The following is a 17,282-nucleotide window of genomic DNA, read 5'->3' on the forward strand; positions in this document are numbered from 1 at the left end:
TCCCTCCCTCCCTTTTATACCCACACCCTGGATGCAGGCAGGCGTGCACACGCCGGCAGATTCATTCAGCTTCCGTGTTCTAGCCCTTCTCCATCTCTGTGACGCTCTCTCCCTACGTTCTTTGCTGGTGGATTTCAGCCCACTGCTGTGTGGAACACCGGTAAGGAAGCTTCCTCCATCCTTGCTGTGCTCGTCAGGCGTGCGTGTGCGTGTCGGTGTCTCTCTCTGATTCTGCTTTACTGGGAGTCAGACAAAGGATTGGGGTGTGGCAGGAGGAACAGAAATTGAATGATGGCAGCAGAATGAATAGAATAGTTAGACTGGTAAGGATGATGTGGGTGAAAAGAGAACAGTAGAGCAGATGTTAGTATAATTAGGTTTACTGATGATTTGTCAAAGGTGATTATATAACTGATAATATGACGTGACGACTTGGCAGACGTGCATATGAACATTATTTCTAGCTCAGAGTAGAAGAGAAAGGATTCAGTTTGCTTTTTGTAGAGAAACTGAAATTAAGACAGAATCTGGGCTTGAGCCCAGCACGTCTGTGTCAAACTGATTCTGTTGGGCTTCCATATGATTTCACAGCAGCTCAGTTTGGAAATGGGCAGCTGCAGGCTCGTGGGCTCGTCACACAGCAGCCTCTTAGAGGGCAACGGGTTCAAAGCGGCACGGCTGGTCCAGACTGTGCCGGACCTGAGGCTAGGTCAGGAATATGACTGCAGTGGAGCCTGTGGAGCGCTGCCTGGATCCACAAAGCTGCAGGGGTGGATGCAGAAAGAGAGGGCGAGGGAAGGAGAGAGAGAGAATGCGGAGGAAGAGAACAAAGACCTGAGCAAGAAGAGGGAGAAGAAGACAAAGGAAAGAAGGGACCGCTGAGTTAAAATAGGCACATGTTAGCTGGACTGGAGGAGGAAACGTTAGGATGGAGCGTGTGGGAGGCAGCCTCCTCCCACACGGGCATCCATGTCTGAGCTGCACATGTCATGGCCACTCCCTTTATGGGAAACAGGCTACCAAGTTCATTTTAAAGCTGTAAGGAGCGGCGCGAAGACGCCGCCGCACCGTGAACGCATCTGAAAAGGCCGTGGTGCATTGTCATTATGTCGGCTGACGGTGAAAAGGTCGCAGCCCGCGCGCTCAGCTCTCTCTCTCCCATCCTCCCGCAGCCAAAATGTCTGACAAGCCCGACATGGCCGAGATCGCCCGCTTCGACAAGACCAAGCTGAAGAAGACGGAGACAAAAGAGAAGAACCCTCTGCCCACCAAAGAGAGTGAGTGTCCGCCGGCGTGCACGCGCGCACGCGCGCGACAGATCGCTGCCGCGCCGGCGCCCGGACGAGCGGCCGGCCGAGCGAGCGAGCGAGCGGCGTCCTCTTACATATTCACTGCACGTGAGCCTGCTGACTGACGCGTTCCTCTTCTCCTCTTTTGCAGCCATCGAGCAGGAGAGGAAAGGCGACGCCACACCTTGACTTCAGAGCACATTGAAAACACGAAGCTGAGATGCTCCAGCGAACGCACTTTCCTTTTGATTATCACAGTATTTGAATCTCTTACGTTGTCTTCAGTACAGGGTGCTCATGAGCTCCCTGGGGTGCTGTAAGATCATATGGCATCCTCACATGGGGCCTATCTTACCACTTGGGTGAAACATCCTTTAGCCTGGGCGCCCGCCTCACGCTGTTAGTCTGTAGTTAACATGTCTCCATTATTGCCAAACTGGGGAGTGGTGTAGTGATGTACTGTAGCACAGAGAGAGAGGCAGGCACCCGGGCTACAGGGAGGTGGGGGTTGTCTACAGACATGGGCGCAATCACCGTCTAATCATGTGGGATGTTTTCTTAATGAACTTTTTACTTTTCTTTATGAAATAAATGTGAAGACGTGAAACCAGTCACTCCTGCGTATTTGCTGTCTCATTTTATGCAAATCCACTCCAGTACACAAATGGAATAAGCGTGCAAAGCATTGAATAAGCAGCCGGTGCAAATGACTGGCGCATTATGGACCATAACCATATTGCTTTTCACAATTTGTTACTTTGCAACTCGTGCATACTCAGATCTATAATATTCATGATATGGAAAAATTCACACCTCAGATTTTATACAAAGAACTAATAACACACTAGTTCTGAGCAGCAGCAGAAAGACATGATGCACCAATATATATTAGACAAATCATGATTCTTGTTCTGACATGTCCTGCTTGTCTTGTACTGCACAATAAATATTTAATTCGAATGGGAAATTAATGCTTATTAAGGAGCTTCTTTACTGAAACCAGCGCCAGGACGTTACTGGGGGCAAAGACACACATTGTTTTAAATTACAAATATAAGACAACCAAAATAAAACAGACAATTACAGTTTATATTGTTGTATTTCACGGTGTTATCGCCAAATCTGACCCAGCATCAGCCCGTCAGTTATTTACGGCCCAAACTATCCGCCTGCCTGGCGTCGCCAGTCTTGACACTCTTCCTCAACCTGTCAAGCTCGTCGCCTCCTGATCCTTTATTGCTCTATTTTTCTCACCTCGCGCTGCCGTAAATCACCCATCAGCGCATCCTTTGTGACTAAATGTGTCCGAAATGTCTCCTAGAACTATTTGATTTACTCACTTTTTGTACATACTTTTTCACGTTGACATTTTTTTTTTTACTTTCAGCTATTTCAAGGATATTTCAAAACACGGTGACGCTTTCTCCGCACGTTTTAACGGCTGAGCTGGAATAAACATTAGTGTAGTTTTAATTACACATGAAGTAAAACAGATTATGGTCTGGTCAGTCTCAATTACGATAGTAACAGTACATTTTCTCGTTTGTCTTATACGGGTTTAAAACCAACCCACGTGATTTAACCCTGTACGTTTCGATTTTCATCTAGAGCCAATGTAGAATCACACCTAGTTAGATTAGCGCACTATTGTTTGCGGGTTATTGACCCATTAAACCCGTTAAAGACGCTTCTAGCGGAGGACGAATTATGAAGCCGGCAGATTGATTTTTATCGCTCCGTATTAAGGTGTCGAGGCGCTCTGGTTTCGGTGGTACCGCGGAATGAATGTGGGTGATCTCTAATTAGCGAAGGATTATCCTCACCTACACGCAGCGTCTATTGTACGGGGCGTGACCCACCCTCCTGCTTATTGTGCGCAGCGCTGAGTGACTAGTTGTTTTGAGGGGTTTGAGTGACTTAACGGGGGATCGGACAAGTGGAGGCCACTTAAATGAACAACTGCAATATTAATCATTTACTGCTCAACTTACACTAATAGTATGACATAGCAGAAACTGGCGTGGTAGCTGTTGATGACAGCAGTGATTAGATATAAATCAAGGATAATTAGCAGAATGTAACACAGGCTGCTGGATAATTCAATATAATTTTAAAATAAAGTATCTATCTCATCTTAAACGTAGAATACCACTTGACACTTGCAGCATCCTAACAGATTAATAATCCATCATTAAAAACTCTCAAACTGTGTGTTTGCACTCTTGTAAATTCCAGACTTTTTTCACACCCAGTTGAGTCCCAGGGAAACATCTATTATCCTATTACCAGGACGATGCCAACGTCGCCCATGTGTGAGGCGCTATTTACATGACTATATACCGTCAGCTCCTGAAAGACTTTATGGCTTTGTAGTCACTGAGTTCCCCCTGAGACACCGGTGCCATTTCCCCCAACGTTTCCTATTGCATGCGAGGCCGCATGTTGATATTCAGCGCCGCGTTTCCAAGTGTAACGTTGCGTTTTCAGAACTGAGGAAATCAAGTCGCGCTACATGCATGCCTTGCATGGTGCCTTGCTCAGATTTCCAAACAATAAACCGATTGTCTTTTGCGCATTTTGTGTTTTAGAACGCCGACGAGTTGTACGCATATGTGGTTTCATTTGGAGCATTATTGGCGTGGGATTATAGTGATTATATTATCTTGATATGTTTTAGTATTTATAGGAATCCGTACAGGATCATCTCGTGGGAACAACAGGTGAATGAATGAGGGGCTGGTCCACTGTCTGCTGCCCGTCTTTGAAGTGCGCCTACGCACCGACGGCTCCTATTGGTCTGCAGAACGTGGCATTCAATGCGGTCGCTGATGTATTTTCACAGTGAAGCGTTACCTGCAGGACAAATCTGTCAATCAAGGGGCCGGGACCATATAAATATCATCGGCGTGCAGTCCGCTTACAACTTCAGTTTTCCTCTTCCCTCTTGGGACTCACATTCGGGATAAGAATAAACAGGCCCGGGCTCGGAACGCAGCTGCAATGGGGCCACTCGATCTTCGTGCACTCATGGTTCTGTCCACGTGCTGTCATTTTTCGACAGCATTCGCTTGGTATGCATCTTATTTTAGAGAAAATAATTTAAACATGCAACGGTGAATTGTGTTTTTTGCTTTGGTGTAGCAACGTGAGATTAACCTGGTGTGCTGTTTTCTTTCTGCAGGACAGTGAATAATTTTCTCATGACTGGACCAAAGGTAAATACACCCATGCATCCAAATGACCTAAACTATCAGTTATCCTTGTTATTATTAGCAATAACGAGTAATAATTCTCTGCTTCCTCTCTTAAGGCTTTCCTGACATATGCCAGCAGTGTGCAAGTTGGCGCAAAGAACGGAGTTCAGGAATGTAAACATCAGTTCATGTTGGAGAAGTGGAACTGCCCAGAGAGCACGCTGCAGTTATCTACACACAAGGGCCTTCGAAGTGGTGAGACGTTTGTATTCATGTGTAGATATATCAAACGTTTTGCATCCAGATGCATTGTTCACTTCCATCTGTCTATTTTATCAAGTTCATCATTCAACGCATATCTCGCGTATCGTGCGCATGTTTCCATTCTAATCTCCCTTTTGACTTAACGCGCGGATATGCGCACTTTACGCACTGGCATTTCTGTGCCAAATGTGGCGTCAAGTCTAAAATTCCTTCCTTTTGCTGTCACTTTTTTTAGCCACACGGGAGACCTCTTTTGTCCACGCCATCAGTGCGGCTGGAGTGATGTACACGCTCACCAAAAACTGCAGTATGGGAGATTTTGACAACTGTGGCTGCGACGACTCCAGAATAGGACAGACAGGTACATTATCTGTGATATTGCATCTGCTACTAATCTAAATAATTGAAAAAACGCACGTTTTGTGTTGCAGTAAAATAACCTCCGTACTGATATTTGTTAAGGTGGCAAAGGGTGGATATGGGGAGGCTGCAGCGATAACGTGGCGTTCGGAGAGAAGATCTCCAAACAGTTTGTGGACGCACTGGAAGACGGACACGACTCGCGCGCAGCGGTCAATCTCCATAACAACGAGGCCGGCAGACTGGTACGGTCATTTTATCCACGGTTTTTAAAAAATAATTGATTATTATAAAGTTAAAAAATATAGAGCCAGTACTCGTTACTAAAACTCACTCTTTCCATCAGGCGATCAAAGCCACCATGAGGAAGGCATGTAAGTGCCACGGAGTGTCTGGCAGCTGTAACATCCAGACGTGCTGGATGCAGCTGGCCGACTTCAGAGAGGTGGGCAACTACCTTAAGATGAAGCACCAACAAGCGAAGAAGCTGGAAATGGACAAGAAGCCCGTGAGAGCTGGAAACAGCGCGGACAACAGAGGGGGCATTGTGCAGGCTTTTAAGAGCATCCCGCCGACGGAGCTCATTTACCTGGAAGATTCTCCGGATTACTGCTTCAAGAACCAGAGCCTGGGACTCCAGGGCACGGAGGGCCGCGAGTGCGTGAAGGGAGGCAAGGACGCGTCCCAGTGGGAGAGGAAGAGCTGCCGCAGGCTGTGCTTCGACTGCGGCCTCAGAGTGGCGGAGAAGCGCGTCGAGGTCGTGAGCAGCTGCAACTGCAGGTTCCAGTGGTGCTGCACGGTGAAGTGCGACAAATGCAAACAGGTTGTGACCAAATATTACTGTGCGCGTCACGAGGCTGGAAGGAAACCGCAGAAGAAGACAAAGCGGCGACAGCGCGCGCGCCGCCACTAACTACAGTGACTCTGGCTTTTCATTCAGCTCAACATTCAGACATTGATTAGTTTTAGACTGTGGACAGTAAAACTATTTTCATCTTGAACTACTACACCACCCTGAACTTTTTAATGCACTTTATTATCGTTTGGACTCTGTACATAACTTTTACTTAATAAATATTTATAGACGTCTTGACTCCTGATTCCGTTCGTTGTATATTGGTGGCGCACTGTCACAAAGGCGCGGGTAAGAAAATAAACAGCAGCCTAATGCCACCTTTGAAGTGCGCATATACTGTAGGCGTCCCCTAAACCCAGCATCCAATCAGCTTCCTCGGACCCGGGGGACAAAGAACAAGAGTGGCATTTGTCCTGTTCTCCTATAAGAGAAAGTTGCAGCACACCGGGTTAAAACTGATTTCTTTCTTCCGGAGCTAACGGTGTAGGTGAAAATGGTTCATGCATTTTTTTGGTTCCTGGCTCTTCTACTCAAAACATGCCCGACACATGCTTGGTAAGAGACTATACAGTGCTTGCTTGTATTAATTTCATTTATACATTTGTCTAGATGGATGTAAATATTTATTACCGTTTTCCTGCAGGGTTGCAAGTAACCTTCTTATAACGGGAACAAAGGTAAATAGAAAATCCAGTTCACTTGAATATCCCAGGTTTATAACATCATATCCTAAATACTAAAAATAATTGCAATCGCTTCCTCTGCAGGCCTATTTAAGCTACGCAAATAGCGTGCAGGTGGGCACCCAGAGTGGGATTGAGGAGTGTAAATACCAGTTCGCGTGGGACAGATGGAACTGTCCAGACAGCGCGACGCAGCTCAAAGCGCTCAGACGCGGTATGTTACGTCACTCTGTAGTGAGTTCCCCGTTGCGAGTCTAGCTTTCTAATTGTTTTATTGGAGATGTCCTTATGCACGTCGTGCGTTCGTCGTTTTTACAGCCACCAGAGAGACGTCTTTTGTCCACGCCATCAGTGCAGCAGGGGTCATGTACACTTTAACTCGGAACTGTAGTCTCGGAGACCTGGGCAACTGCGGCTGTGACGTTTCAAAGAAGGGGAAAACCGGTGAGGCTCACATAATAACAGCAATCCACTCTGGCTACGGTTACAGTATACTTTATTCAATTCAATTCAATTTTATTTATATAGCGCCAAATCACAACAAAGCTATTTTAAGGCAAAATTTATTTATTTATTTATTCTTATTCATGTACTTTACGTAAAATTGAGAGTTTGCTTTTTTTATTTGAAAATCTTGTAGTGAGACTCTCCTTCACATAACGACTCTACTCTGATCTAATTATTGGGTTTGTGGCGTCTCGTCTTTCTTTTGCAGGTGGCCGTGGCTGGCTTTGGGGTGGATGCAGTGACAACACAGATTTCGGGGAAAGGATTTCCAAACAGTATGTCGATGCCCAGGAGACTGGCCAGGACTCCAGAGCTGCTGTCAACCTGCATAACAACGAGGCAGGGCGGCTGGTGCGTTGTTTTCTTACCAGCAACAATCACGTGGCGCTGCTGAGTATTCACTTTTGGCCAGTAGACTAATTACTTTTCCCCGGTTTCCCACAGGCCGTGAAGGCAACAATGAAACGCATCTGCAGATGTCACGGCATGTCTGAGAGCTGCAGTGTCCAGACCTGCTGGACGCAGTTGTCCGATTTCAGGGAAATCGGTAACTACTTGAAGATAAAGCACAGCCAGGCCCAGAAGCTGGACATCGATAAAGAGCGCATTCGAGCCGGCAACAGCGCGGACAGCCGCGGCGTCATCGCGGCCGCGTTCGGCAGCGTCGCTCAGACGGAGCTCATCTACCTGGAGGACTCTCCGGACTACTGCAGGAGGAACGCCAGCCTGGAGCTGCTCGGTACCGAAGGCCGGGAGTGCGTGCAGCACGGAGAGGGTCTGACGCACTGGGAGAAGAGGAGCTGCCGCAGGCTGTGTCACGAATGCGGCCTGCGGGTGGAGGAGAGGCGCACGGAGGTGGTGAGCAGCTGCAACTGCAAATTCCACTGGTGCTGCACGGTGAACTGCGAAGACTGCTCCCAGGTTGTAGTGAAACACGTGTGCGCGAGGAGGGAGGCTGCCGATGGACACGGTAACAGACGGAGACACCGTGGTCCCAAATGAACAGATTCCTCTTATGTCACTCACACTGACCTGTTTGAAGATGCTATTTAAGGTTTGCACTTTCTATGCTTTGTGTAAATATCCATGTGTCTATTTATGAATAAAACTAAATTTTTCAATAACATTCTTGTATTTTATTCAATAAATCTTGGGACGCTGGATTTGACAGGGCAGCAGATTGAATATGAATAGACTGAATACACACAACAGAGGATTACATGGGTAACATGTTGCCATTCACACACATCCTAGGTGTTGATTCAGCCTTGATCCACTTTGATGTCAGTGTGTATTGATTTCAGTCAATGGGCAGCATTTCCACCACAGGTTAGAAGGTATTTGAGCTGATAATCCAGGACACCTCTTTCTCTAGCCTTTGTCACAATGCAAATGTGCCACAACACATCAAAGCGTAAAGAGAAAACACCTCGACAAAGTGTTACAAAAAGTTTGACTTAATGTCTTAGAGAAAAGTAGGTCAAGCTGGTGTCCGGCTACACTGTAAATCCAAAGAAGTGGTGGTTCAGTGCATGTCCTATTTTATAACTTGCAGCTGATTAGGTCTGAGAGGCCGGTGTGTGTCTAAAAGAGCTATTCATTCTTTTTTTTCTACCCCCTTTATCTTCAAAACTCTTCCTCTCAGCTGGACATGTCATAAATCTCAGCCAAATGACTGATGGCATGGATATTGCCATCCCCAGGGGTCCATGCCTGGAGGCAGAGGTAGGCCTGACAGGAAGGGGACTGTTTACCTATTTCTACAGAGCAGTTACTATGCTATAGAAGCACGAGAAAGAGAAACCCGGCTTGTGATCAGTAGCCTAGTTGCATAATGACAGAAGAACAACACCAGGACGCACTGGCAGACACCATCTCCACAACACCAATACTAGAAATGTTCATTTCCAACATTAGGCATGAACCTGGTGTGAAGAATGTCTCATTAGAATGGAACTGCACTCTGTCAGACCACAGCATTACCTCCCGTCTGTTCCCATTTGTCTGTTTGCTTCTGAGGATGTCCTGAATTTCCCATGCATTCCTGCTGTGTGTTAATGAAGGTTTCACTCCGCTGGAGGCCTTCACCGATCTGCCCCCTTATCTCTGCTCTTCACTGGAAACATGACTGATTCCACATTGGGCCAATATGAAGCTTGGCTGTGCTTTCTACTGTATGTGACATGACAATGCAGCATCTTGTCTGTCATAAATATTGCACCAAAAAGTGCACTTTTCAACTAAACGACCACATATGTGTGTGCATCCATGTAATTGTTATTTCTATACTATTCCAGCTACATAGCTGTTATTTTTCTTTCATCCATTGTGTACTGAACACATACCCCGATTTAATAAACCAAGTGGTTCATACATTACTTTATAATTATTAAACTGTATTCAATTTCTCATTGGGCCCATATCTCTCTCAATTAAGACAGAGGAAAGAAAACAGACAGTGGGGGTGATCTCCCACCAGGACCCCCCAGGTGGACTTATGTATTCACCCAGACAGGCCTGGGGGTCTTAGGGGATCTGAGCATGATTGATCATTCCTTCTTCCCCTGTGCCCTCCTCTCTCACCTGGGTGTGAGATACCGTGACGCCTGTGGCTGGGATCTAAGATCTGACAGAGCCTTCAACAGCTCCACTCCATGAATTACAATAAAAAGCATGCATGACATCACAATGTGACACAAGTTAGACACACAAGTTAACACAGACTCAAGCCAACCACCTCACTACTTCCAAATAAGACACTACAGTGCATGTGCCTATTATTAAATCATTCTTCATTAGCCTTTTACCGCAAGAGGATGAGACCAGTTTGCTTGGTTGTACAAAAGTCTAACTAAGTTTCATTTTGAGTATACGTGTTGTTCACAGCAAAGCAACTAACTAATTTTTTTAAGTAAACTCTTTAGTTTCAGAAAGCATGAATTTAAATAAACCTTCAAAAAAGGAGGTGATGGGATGAAAATGGGATGGGATAAAATCCACAAATGAGGAGAGTCAGCACTATATACAGGAACTCACGCTGATGATGTTGGTCATATGTATTGTAAAAATATTGTAGTTTTAACTTTTTTTTAACATGTACCAGGTAAAAATATTCAACTCTAAAAGTGGTTAAGACCTTATGACCTTTTTAGCTTAATATTACAGGCTCTGATAAAGTAGTTATGGATGGTATGGCAATTCTTTATTTGGTCTCATACTATGGCATATTATGGCACATTTTTTCAAACCACTATTTGTAAAAAGCAAAAAACTTGAATTTTGATGGGGTTCAAAAGTACAAATCTACACATTTTAACATAGAAAACCTGTATTAGTGTAATTAAAACACAATGCAACTTCTGTGTTCTGTAATTAGTAAGACTTATGTTTACAAACTTTTGTGAGGACAATGAAAGCAATAATGACTATAAAGGTGCAAACCAGAATGGTTACATCTGTCCTTTAACTGGGTCACAGAGTGCTAAGAAAAGTCACAGGAACAGTGAAGGTACATACAGTACAAGACATCTGTTTTATAGGCATCCTGCATACAGTACATATTGATACTCCAGTGAGCCAACCCAAGCAGCAAATTGACAAGGAAAGGACCAGGAAAACCTGGTCCATTCCTGGAGGGTTTACCAAGATACAGTATGCACTGTCTAAGTCATGTCTGAGATGCATTTTTACTGAGAAATGTTACATTAATATCTACTACTACATTTTTAAAACACATTTCATATGACGTCCAGCAGAGAGCAGTGCTGTGAAAGGTCCTGACTCATTCACCAGCAAGCTCCCTCAACCAAGGACCCCGAAGCATAACATGTACCCAACAAGTACCTGAGGACAATGTAGCAAGTAAGTAGCAAACACTGTAATTTGGCTAATGCGTTACATTATATTTTTTAAATTATAAATTTATTTAATCTCTTCTCCTCTAAGAAAGGTCCTTCCTCCTCCTCTACCGACAAACCCTGCTAAGGTTACCATGTCGATACCAGATAAGGGGGGGATTAAAAGTGGAATCAAAATTAAGCCACATCTTTATGTTTACTGTGTTAATTTTAGAGTACACATTGTTGGGTTAGTGGATTCGACTTTTCTGCGCAATTACAACCTTAGACCTGTTCATAAACGAAACAGCAGATGGCGGTGTAGTAACATGTATACCACAAGTATGAGGGTTTTCTTACTGAGTCTTTACTGTCCTTTGTTTCATGGCTGGTATGGAGGAATGGTACCAAGACATCAAGATGAAATTACTTTCAGGAGGGGGAAACAAGATCAGGTGCTGCCTCTTACACGCCATTGTTTTTCCTTTAAAAGAGACATACAAACGTGCAGATTTAAAATTTCACAATTTTATTGCAACATTATCTTAAACTGCCCCTTCTCCCCCAGCACTAGTGTTAATAACCCAATAGTAAACTCAAGAAATACGACACCATTGCCTATTTTCAAAAACTGGGGGTATGTCCCCTAAAAGTAAACTGAAAAGTTCACATCTTGCGGTTCGCCTCAGGGAGTGTTTGGTGCTGACTTGTGCTGTACTGCATCATTAGGTCCCTGTCATTTTTTTTTTGTGTGCCGCTGTGCTACAGAGTTTCCCCGGGGTGAAGGAACTGATTACCCATCACACACTGATGCTTAATGGTGCCATAGACCAGAGCTCTAAATGACAAAACATGTGTGTTTTGCTGCAGCCTGCAGGACTTTGACCAGTACCAGCATCAGGCTTGAAACGGTTGTTTGCATCCACCTCAGTCTGTTTTTGCTAATTTATGCAGAGGGTTATGCGAGTTCAGGACACTTTTATAAACCTTAATACAAATGTCACAATTTCAAAAAGGTCATTGTTATGTAATTACTCTTTTTGGTATCTTTAGTAGCATTTTGATGAAAATGAGTAAGAGAAAATATTTCATTTCACAATGGTAATGTCTTCTTTCCCCTAAGACAGAGCATTACCTCTGTTCTTCACGCCTCACTTTCAGGTCAAGCTGGCAGCTGCTGCTTTGGTGCCTCTCGGATTTTTCAAAACCGCCAGCTTGTCAGGGCAGCCAACACAAACAATCAGATCACATTGCATCAGCTCGGTTTGCACTGCAGGCAAAAAAGAAATGTCTTATTTTACAACTGCCTTTGGTCTAAGAGTCCAAGTCACCTTTCAGAATATATAGGTTTTCACACCAAAGATGATGGTATTTTTTTGGTGACAATATTTTAAAGCAGCACTAGCTTATTGGCAGAATAACTTCAATTTAAAACAACACAATAGTATGTTAACTAGAGCATTCAGTTTATTTGAAAGCTGCTGTTGTCCTTTAGTTATTTGATTTGTACAAAATGCTAAAGTTCACCCATTAAGCTGTGGCGTTTGTTTGCAGGCTCTGAGTTATTAGAGTAAGCAGATATTTCTCACCACATGAGCGGACACAGTAAGCTAATGTGCTGCCTACCACTTTGCCTACATCTGTTCCCCTTGGGCAAAAAAAGTTGCACCATTATTCCTCACAACGAAAATTGTCTCATGGACAATGCTGTGCGTAAAATCCTTCAGTTAGTTATATTTACCTGCCGAGTGCAATCTGGCAGATCTCATTCAGTAGGGTGTAACTCTGCACCACTAACATCCACAAGAAAGTTGCACAGCAGTTGATGTACAAGAATTCACTTTTAGCTATCTCATTTCAGATCCAAGATAACAGTTACATCATGTGCTTTGCATATTTGCAAATCAACGATCAAGATCAACCAGCTGTCGTAGACAATGTTTACATATATTCGTGAGGTATGAGACCGACAGTAATACTTACAGGCTAGCAGATCCATGCAGTTAGACAAACAGTTCAGCTCTTTAAGGAGGTTTTCCAAATTAGTGCAGTCAGTGGCAGGAGCTTCTGCTGTGCTATTGTCCATCTTAAAAAGATTGAACAACATCAAAAATGCAGTAACAACTGTCATATGTTGTAAAAATATTTAAACACACTAATTACTAAAGCAATTACAAAAGATGGCAAACAGCTAAATTTGCCAATTTTAAAACAATTAACAGATCAAGTCAAGGTGTATATAAGCAACACAATACCATGTGGTTTTATGGATTTATTGTTTTCACTTGACAATCTAACAGAGTAGAAGACATCAGAACATACAAATAATCATCAATTTGCTGACCATCAACTGATAATCAAGCAACTGCATTCTGCACAACACTGAGTATAACATCCACACAAAACATAGAAAAAATAGAAGAAATAAAATAGCAAAATACCAAAACACTTATATAACACATACACTACTTTTCAATTGAACACAGCTCTAAAAGGGAAGCTGAGAATCGCATCACATCTGAGTGAGTGTGGTGTCTGCCGTTTCGGGACATTCCTCCCCTGGCTCCTGCTCTCGTTTACCATAAACAGCAGCTCTGCATCTCTGATAAGCCTCCTCTAGCTTGCGCATGGAGGCCCCCAGCAGAGGATTGGTCCGCAGGGCCACCAGGTCATAAACCATCCAGGTCAGCTGTACTGCAGGTGGTGTGACAGCAGCGACGGTTACGAAAATTACAACAACTTAACGTCCAAGATTTGTTATACTAAGCTTGTGGAAAAAACGCAACGCTGCTATAGTCAAATGAGAAGGTACAAACCTGATAAGTTTTCGACATCTTCAACAATTCTCTGTAAATCCTTGTTCAGCTCCACGGTTTCGTCATAGTTAATGTTGTTGTTCTCCGGAAACGCCATGTAACGCTAAATTTAAACAATAGGCATGTAGCTGTTTGTTTAAACATTCGCAAATTGTGACGTCAGGTGTCGATATTAACATGACGGGAGGTAAACTTTAGCTAGCTAGCTAGCAAGCGAAAGAGGAGAGAAATGTTAGCATCGTGGTTTCCTCTAAAATGAAATAAAATGCGTCATGACGTTAGTTATTTGTCAAGAGTACTGTTTTAAAGCCACACACTGGAGCTGAAATTGATATTTTAACAAACGTGTATCACTTACGACAAAGTGCCTCTTTAAAGCCTTTAGAAAGGTTTACTTTAACGAGTCAAAGGGGCCTAAACGTTAAGGACCCAGAAGAAGAAGGTCTCGCGCAGGAAACTGAAGTGGGAACGAGCGCTCAGCAATAACTACAGACATTAGAAACGTCATATTCCGTAGTCCTAACATAAAATTAATATCACCGTCAAAGAAGTAAGAAACATTATATGGTAAGAAATTTTGCATAAATATAAACATTAGAATTTATTGTATCAAACACCTTGAATCTGTCAAATTCTGTATAAATATATATTTTTTACGCGTACGACAAAATGTATATCTATAATATACACACATAATGTAATATATTTCTCTAAGGGTTTTAGCCCATTGTTTTTACTGTTGCTGCATATCTTTTATGGTCTACCCTATCTATCTACCCTAGCTTGAATACACTATTGGAATATTTACATTGTTTTGATAATTATAGTGACATATAATGCCAGTTTATTTTCCTATTCGAAGAGAATGTGTCAGTTTTTGATGATATTGATTAAAATTCAGTCCTACATAAGCTAATTTAAAACTTATTTTAAAGGTTTGCACTATAATAATAATACAACAAAACAGGTTATTAACTTGATTAATACTAGAATAACAGCTTCAATGGAAAATTTATATATTGAGGGTAAACAAAACCTGTGGAGAAACTGAACTAGCTGACAGCAGGGACACAAAGAGGGAGAAAGCAGGAACAGGCTACTTACCTGAGAAATCAGCCAATCACAGGAGACTGGGGGCGTTTCCCAAGGAATAGATAAAGCAGGTGTGACAGGTGACATCTTGACATAAAGCAAGGACAAACAGTCAAGAAAGGGGTAGAGAAGAGCACACTACAAGTCAGAAGGTCAGATAACTTTATTTATTTTTGGTTCACATAAGAAATACCTGCGATAGACTGAACAAGAAAAGGATTTTTGAAGCCTGACCAGTGTCATCATACAGAATTTTGGTGTCATACGAAGACATTTCAAAGGCAAAAGAAGAAATTCTGAGAGGTAAGAAGAAACCCGACAATGTCATCGTTTGAGGCTCAGGGCCAGTCTCCTCCACGGTGCGGTCCGCAGTTCCCCAGCCTCGGCCAGGAGCCCCCCGAGCTCAGCATGTACAGTGACTGTTACTACCCTCCACCTTCTCTGCCGAGTCCTCAGCGCACTACTCCGACTTCCTACGAGCTGAGTGACTACACCACCCCTTCTTCAAACCCTTACCTCTGGTTCAATGGCTCCGGGATCACCACACCGCCGTACCTGGCTACCACGGGCCCACCTGGTAACCCCGGCCCTCCCTTTGTCCCTCAACACTACGGCATGCAGAGACCCTACCTTGGCCCACCTGGAGCTGGCGGACCAGGAGGGGAGCTGAGCTGGTTCTCACTGCCCTCACAAGAAGACCTAATGAAACTGGTCAGGCCTCCATATTCCTACTCGGCTCTCATTGCCATGGCTATCCATGGAGCACCAGACAAGAGACTGACTCTGAGTCAGATTTACCAGTACGTGGCTGACAACTTCCCCTTCTACAACAAGAGTAAAGCAGGCTGGCAGAATTCCATCAGACACAACCTGTCACTCAACGACTGCTTCAAAAAAGTACCAAGAGACGAGGACGATCCAGGTAAGAAAATGTTTAAAATGTGTTTTTCTATTCACAAGTAATTACCATAATTTATTTCCTTTTAAATATATGAATTATTATTATTTTAATTTGAACTTGATTGTATTTTTTGATGTGTGCTTGTTCATTGTTGCCATGCTGCATATTGTAAAGCTATTAAAACATTAATATTTACTGTACACTTTGATATCACAGGAAAGGGCAACTACTGGACTCTTGATCCAAACTGCGAGAAGATGTTTGACAATGGAAACTTCCGCCGTAAAAGAAAAAGGAAGTCAGACTCTCTCTCTAACGGCGACGGTGGTTCTGGGGGTCCGGACTCAGGGGATAGTGAGAGGGGCAGCCCCAAACACTCCGGCAGCGCTGCTCTTAACATCTCTTCAACACCAGACAGGGTTCCATCGCCGTCTTCGACAGGCCCCACTCCGTGTCTGAGCAGCTTCTTATCTGAGATGTCCGGAGTGTCTTCTGGTGGAACGAATGAGGTGGGAAGTGATGGGTTGAGCAGGCCACTCCAGATCAACCTTCCGTTAGAAGGCCCCCACAGACCTGTGCAGCCTGGAAGTTTTAGCAGCTACTCCCCCAACTCAGGTGGGCCAGAGTGGGTACCACAGGTGCCACCTCCCCCAGTTCTCTCCTCATCACCCACCCACTCTTCTTTAGGGTACAGCAGCCCAATCCTTAGCCAGTATAGTGGGTCCAGCGGGCATTTCTACCCCTCATTAAGTTCAACAGGAATCATCTATCACCGCGAGGGCACAGAGGTTTAATAGGGAAGCTTTAAACTACCTCTATGGTCAAGTGTATTGTAGAGAAATTCTGGTATGAAAAACAAGACACCTACATAAACACAAAAAGGCTGTTTGCGCTGACTGGGACACTTGAGATCACTTTAGCGTGTGACAGGAGAGTAAAAACGCTTTGATTCCCACAGGAACAGCTGACTCAGACGTAGCCGACTGTGAGTGTCACTCCCTTAAACCATTCTCAGCCCGGCTATCAGTTCCTCAGTCAGCTTTTATTTGAACTGAAGCTGGTCTCTATCAGATCTGACTCATTATTAAGAAATGCTAGATTGCATCTGCTGACATCAGGGTATTCTAAACTGTTACCCAAGATTCCTGATGGTATCACGGATACAATGCTCAGACAGCACATTTAGAGAAGGGGTTAAATTACACTATTGCTTCCGTATTGTGTGCGTGTGTGTGTGGTCACTGGCCTTATAGAATCAGCCAAGGGTAAAAGGTTTTAAGACTGGTTTTAATGCTAATTAGTCCTGCGGGTTAATATAAAAGTAGTCATTTCACTTTGTAAATATGTCTATGTTATGTTATACATATACATTGCTTGTTGGTGCATGTGTTATCAAGTCATGTACAAAACAGAATTTTAATGTATGGTATATTCTGTATATGTTGTGTTTTGATATGAATAAAAAGTTTCCCGAGTTCTACATA

General features: G+C 43.8%; 5 protein-coding genes across 7 annotated transcripts; 4 read left to right on the forward strand and 1 right to left on the reverse strand.

Moving 5' to 3' along the window:
• On the forward strand, positions 1 to 1,903 carry tmsb2 (thymosin beta 2). The gene is made up of 3 exons (XM_029165792.3): positions 1 to 160; positions 1,173 to 1,277; positions 1,441 to 1,903. The coding sequence occupies exons 2-3, from the start codon at positions 1,178 to 1,180 to the stop codon at positions 1,476 to 1,478; spliced, it is 138 nt and encodes a 45-aa protein (XP_029021625.1). The 5' UTR covers positions 1 to 160; positions 1,173 to 1,177; the 3' UTR covers positions 1,479 to 1,903.
• Positions 1,904 to 2,059: 156 nt separating this feature from the next.
• Positions 2,060 to 6,194, forward strand: LOC114864818 (protein Wnt-8a-like). The gene is made up of 6 exons (XM_029165789.3): positions 2,060 to 4,360; positions 4,471 to 4,504; positions 4,600 to 4,738; positions 4,983 to 5,108; positions 5,210 to 5,352; positions 5,454 to 6,194. Exons 1-6 carry the CDS (start codon positions 4,290 to 4,292, stop codon positions 6,018 to 6,020), a joined length of 1,080 nt encoding a protein of 359 aa, XP_029021622.1. The 5' UTR covers positions 2,060 to 4,289; the 3' UTR covers positions 6,021 to 6,194.
• A 116-nt stretch (positions 6,195 to 6,310) lies between these two features.
• Positions 6,311 to 8,266, forward strand: LOC114864819 (protein Wnt-8a-like). Its single transcript, XM_029165790.3, has 6 exons — positions 6,311 to 6,518; positions 6,607 to 6,640; positions 6,731 to 6,860; positions 6,965 to 7,090; positions 7,362 to 7,504; positions 7,598 to 8,266. The coding sequence occupies exons 1-6, from the start codon at positions 6,457 to 6,459 to the stop codon at positions 8,153 to 8,155; spliced, it is 1,053 nt and encodes a 350-aa protein (XP_029021623.1). The 5' UTR covers positions 6,311 to 6,456; the 3' UTR covers positions 8,156 to 8,266.
• A 2,074-nt stretch (positions 8,267 to 10,340) lies between these two features.
• On the reverse strand, positions 10,341 to 14,304 carry syce3 (synaptonemal complex central element protein 3). Of its 3 annotated transcripts, none has more exons than XM_055512429.1 (6): positions 14,164 to 14,219; positions 13,806 to 13,908; positions 13,570 to 13,683; positions 12,973 to 13,075; positions 12,125 to 12,203; positions 10,341 to 11,473 (listed from the first exon to the last, which is right to left on the reverse strand). In XM_055512429.1, exons 2-4 carry the CDS (start codon positions 13,900 to 13,902, stop codon positions 13,065 to 13,067), a joined length of 222 nt encoding a protein of 73 aa, XP_055368404.1. In that variant the 5' UTR covers positions 13,903 to 13,908; positions 14,164 to 14,219; the 3' UTR covers positions 10,341 to 11,473; positions 12,125 to 12,203; positions 12,973 to 13,064. The 3 variants fall into 3 exon arrangements, with proteins under 3 accessions (XP_055368404.1, XP_055368403.1, XP_029021624.1); XM_055512428.1 differs by having other exon boundaries at positions 12,125 to 12,259; XM_029165791.3 differs by lacking the exons at positions 10,341 to 11,473; positions 12,125 to 12,203; positions 12,973 to 13,075 and having other exon boundaries at positions 13,244 to 13,683; positions 14,164 to 14,304.
• foxi3b (forkhead box I3b) lies at positions 14,214 to 17,282 on the forward strand. Its single transcript, XM_029165788.3, has 2 exons — positions 14,214 to 15,819; positions 16,015 to 17,282. Exons 1-2 carry the CDS (start codon positions 15,219 to 15,221, stop codon positions 16,590 to 16,592), a joined length of 1,179 nt encoding a protein of 392 aa, XP_029021621.1. The 5' UTR covers positions 14,214 to 15,218; the 3' UTR covers positions 16,593 to 17,282.

The sequence above is a fragment of the Betta splendens genome, chromosome 10 (genome assembly GCF_900634795.4).
Source record: "Betta splendens chromosome 10, fBetSpl5.4, whole genome shotgun sequence".
Classification (NCBI taxonomy): domain Eukaryota; kingdom Metazoa; phylum Chordata; class Actinopteri; order Anabantiformes; family Osphronemidae; genus Betta; species Betta splendens.

Coding starts and splice junctions, on each gene's coding strand:
- tmsb2 (XM_029165792.3), top strand. CDS start 1,178: ATGTCTGACAAGCCCGACATGGCCGAGATCGCCCGCTTCGACAAGACC. Junction 1,278..1,440: donor CCCTCTGCCCACCAAAGAGA/GTGAGTGTCCGC, acceptor CCTCTTTTGCAG/CCATCGAGCAGGAGAGGAAA.
- LOC114864818 (XM_029165789.3), top strand. CDS start 4,290: ATGGGGCCACTCGATCTTCGTGCACTCATGGTTCTGTCCACGTGCTGT. Junction 5,109..5,209: donor CTCCAGAATAGGACAGACAG/GTACATTATCTG, acceptor ATATTTGTTAAG/GTGGCAAAGGGTGGATATGG. Junction 5,353..5,453: donor ACAACGAGGCCGGCAGACTG/GTACGGTCATTT, acceptor TCTTTCCATCAG/GCGATCAAAGCCACCATGAG.
- LOC114864819 (XM_029165790.3), top strand. CDS start 6,457: ATGGTTCATGCATTTTTTTGGTTCCTGGCTCTTCTACTCAAAACATGC. Junction 7,091..7,361: donor TTCAAAGAAGGGGAAAACCG/GTGAGGCTCACA, acceptor TTTCTTTTGCAG/GTGGCCGTGGCTGGCTTTGG. Junction 7,505..7,597: donor ACAACGAGGCAGGGCGGCTG/GTGCGTTGTTTT, acceptor GGTTTCCCACAG/GCCGTGAAGGCAACAATGAA.
- syce3 (XM_029165791.3), bottom strand. CDS start 13,902: ATGGCGTTTCCGGAGAACAACAACATTAACTATGACGAAACCGTGGAG. Junction 13,684..13,805: donor AGATGTCGAAAACTTATCAG/GTTTGTACCTTC, acceptor CACCACCTGCAG/TACAGCTGACCTGGATGGTT.
- foxi3b (XM_029165788.3), top strand. CDS start 15,219: ATGTCATCGTTTGAGGCTCAGGGCCAGTCTCCTCCACGGTGCGGTCCG. Junction 15,820..16,014: donor AAGAGACGAGGACGATCCAG/GTAAGAAAATGT, acceptor TTGATATCACAG/GAAAGGGCAACTACTGGACT.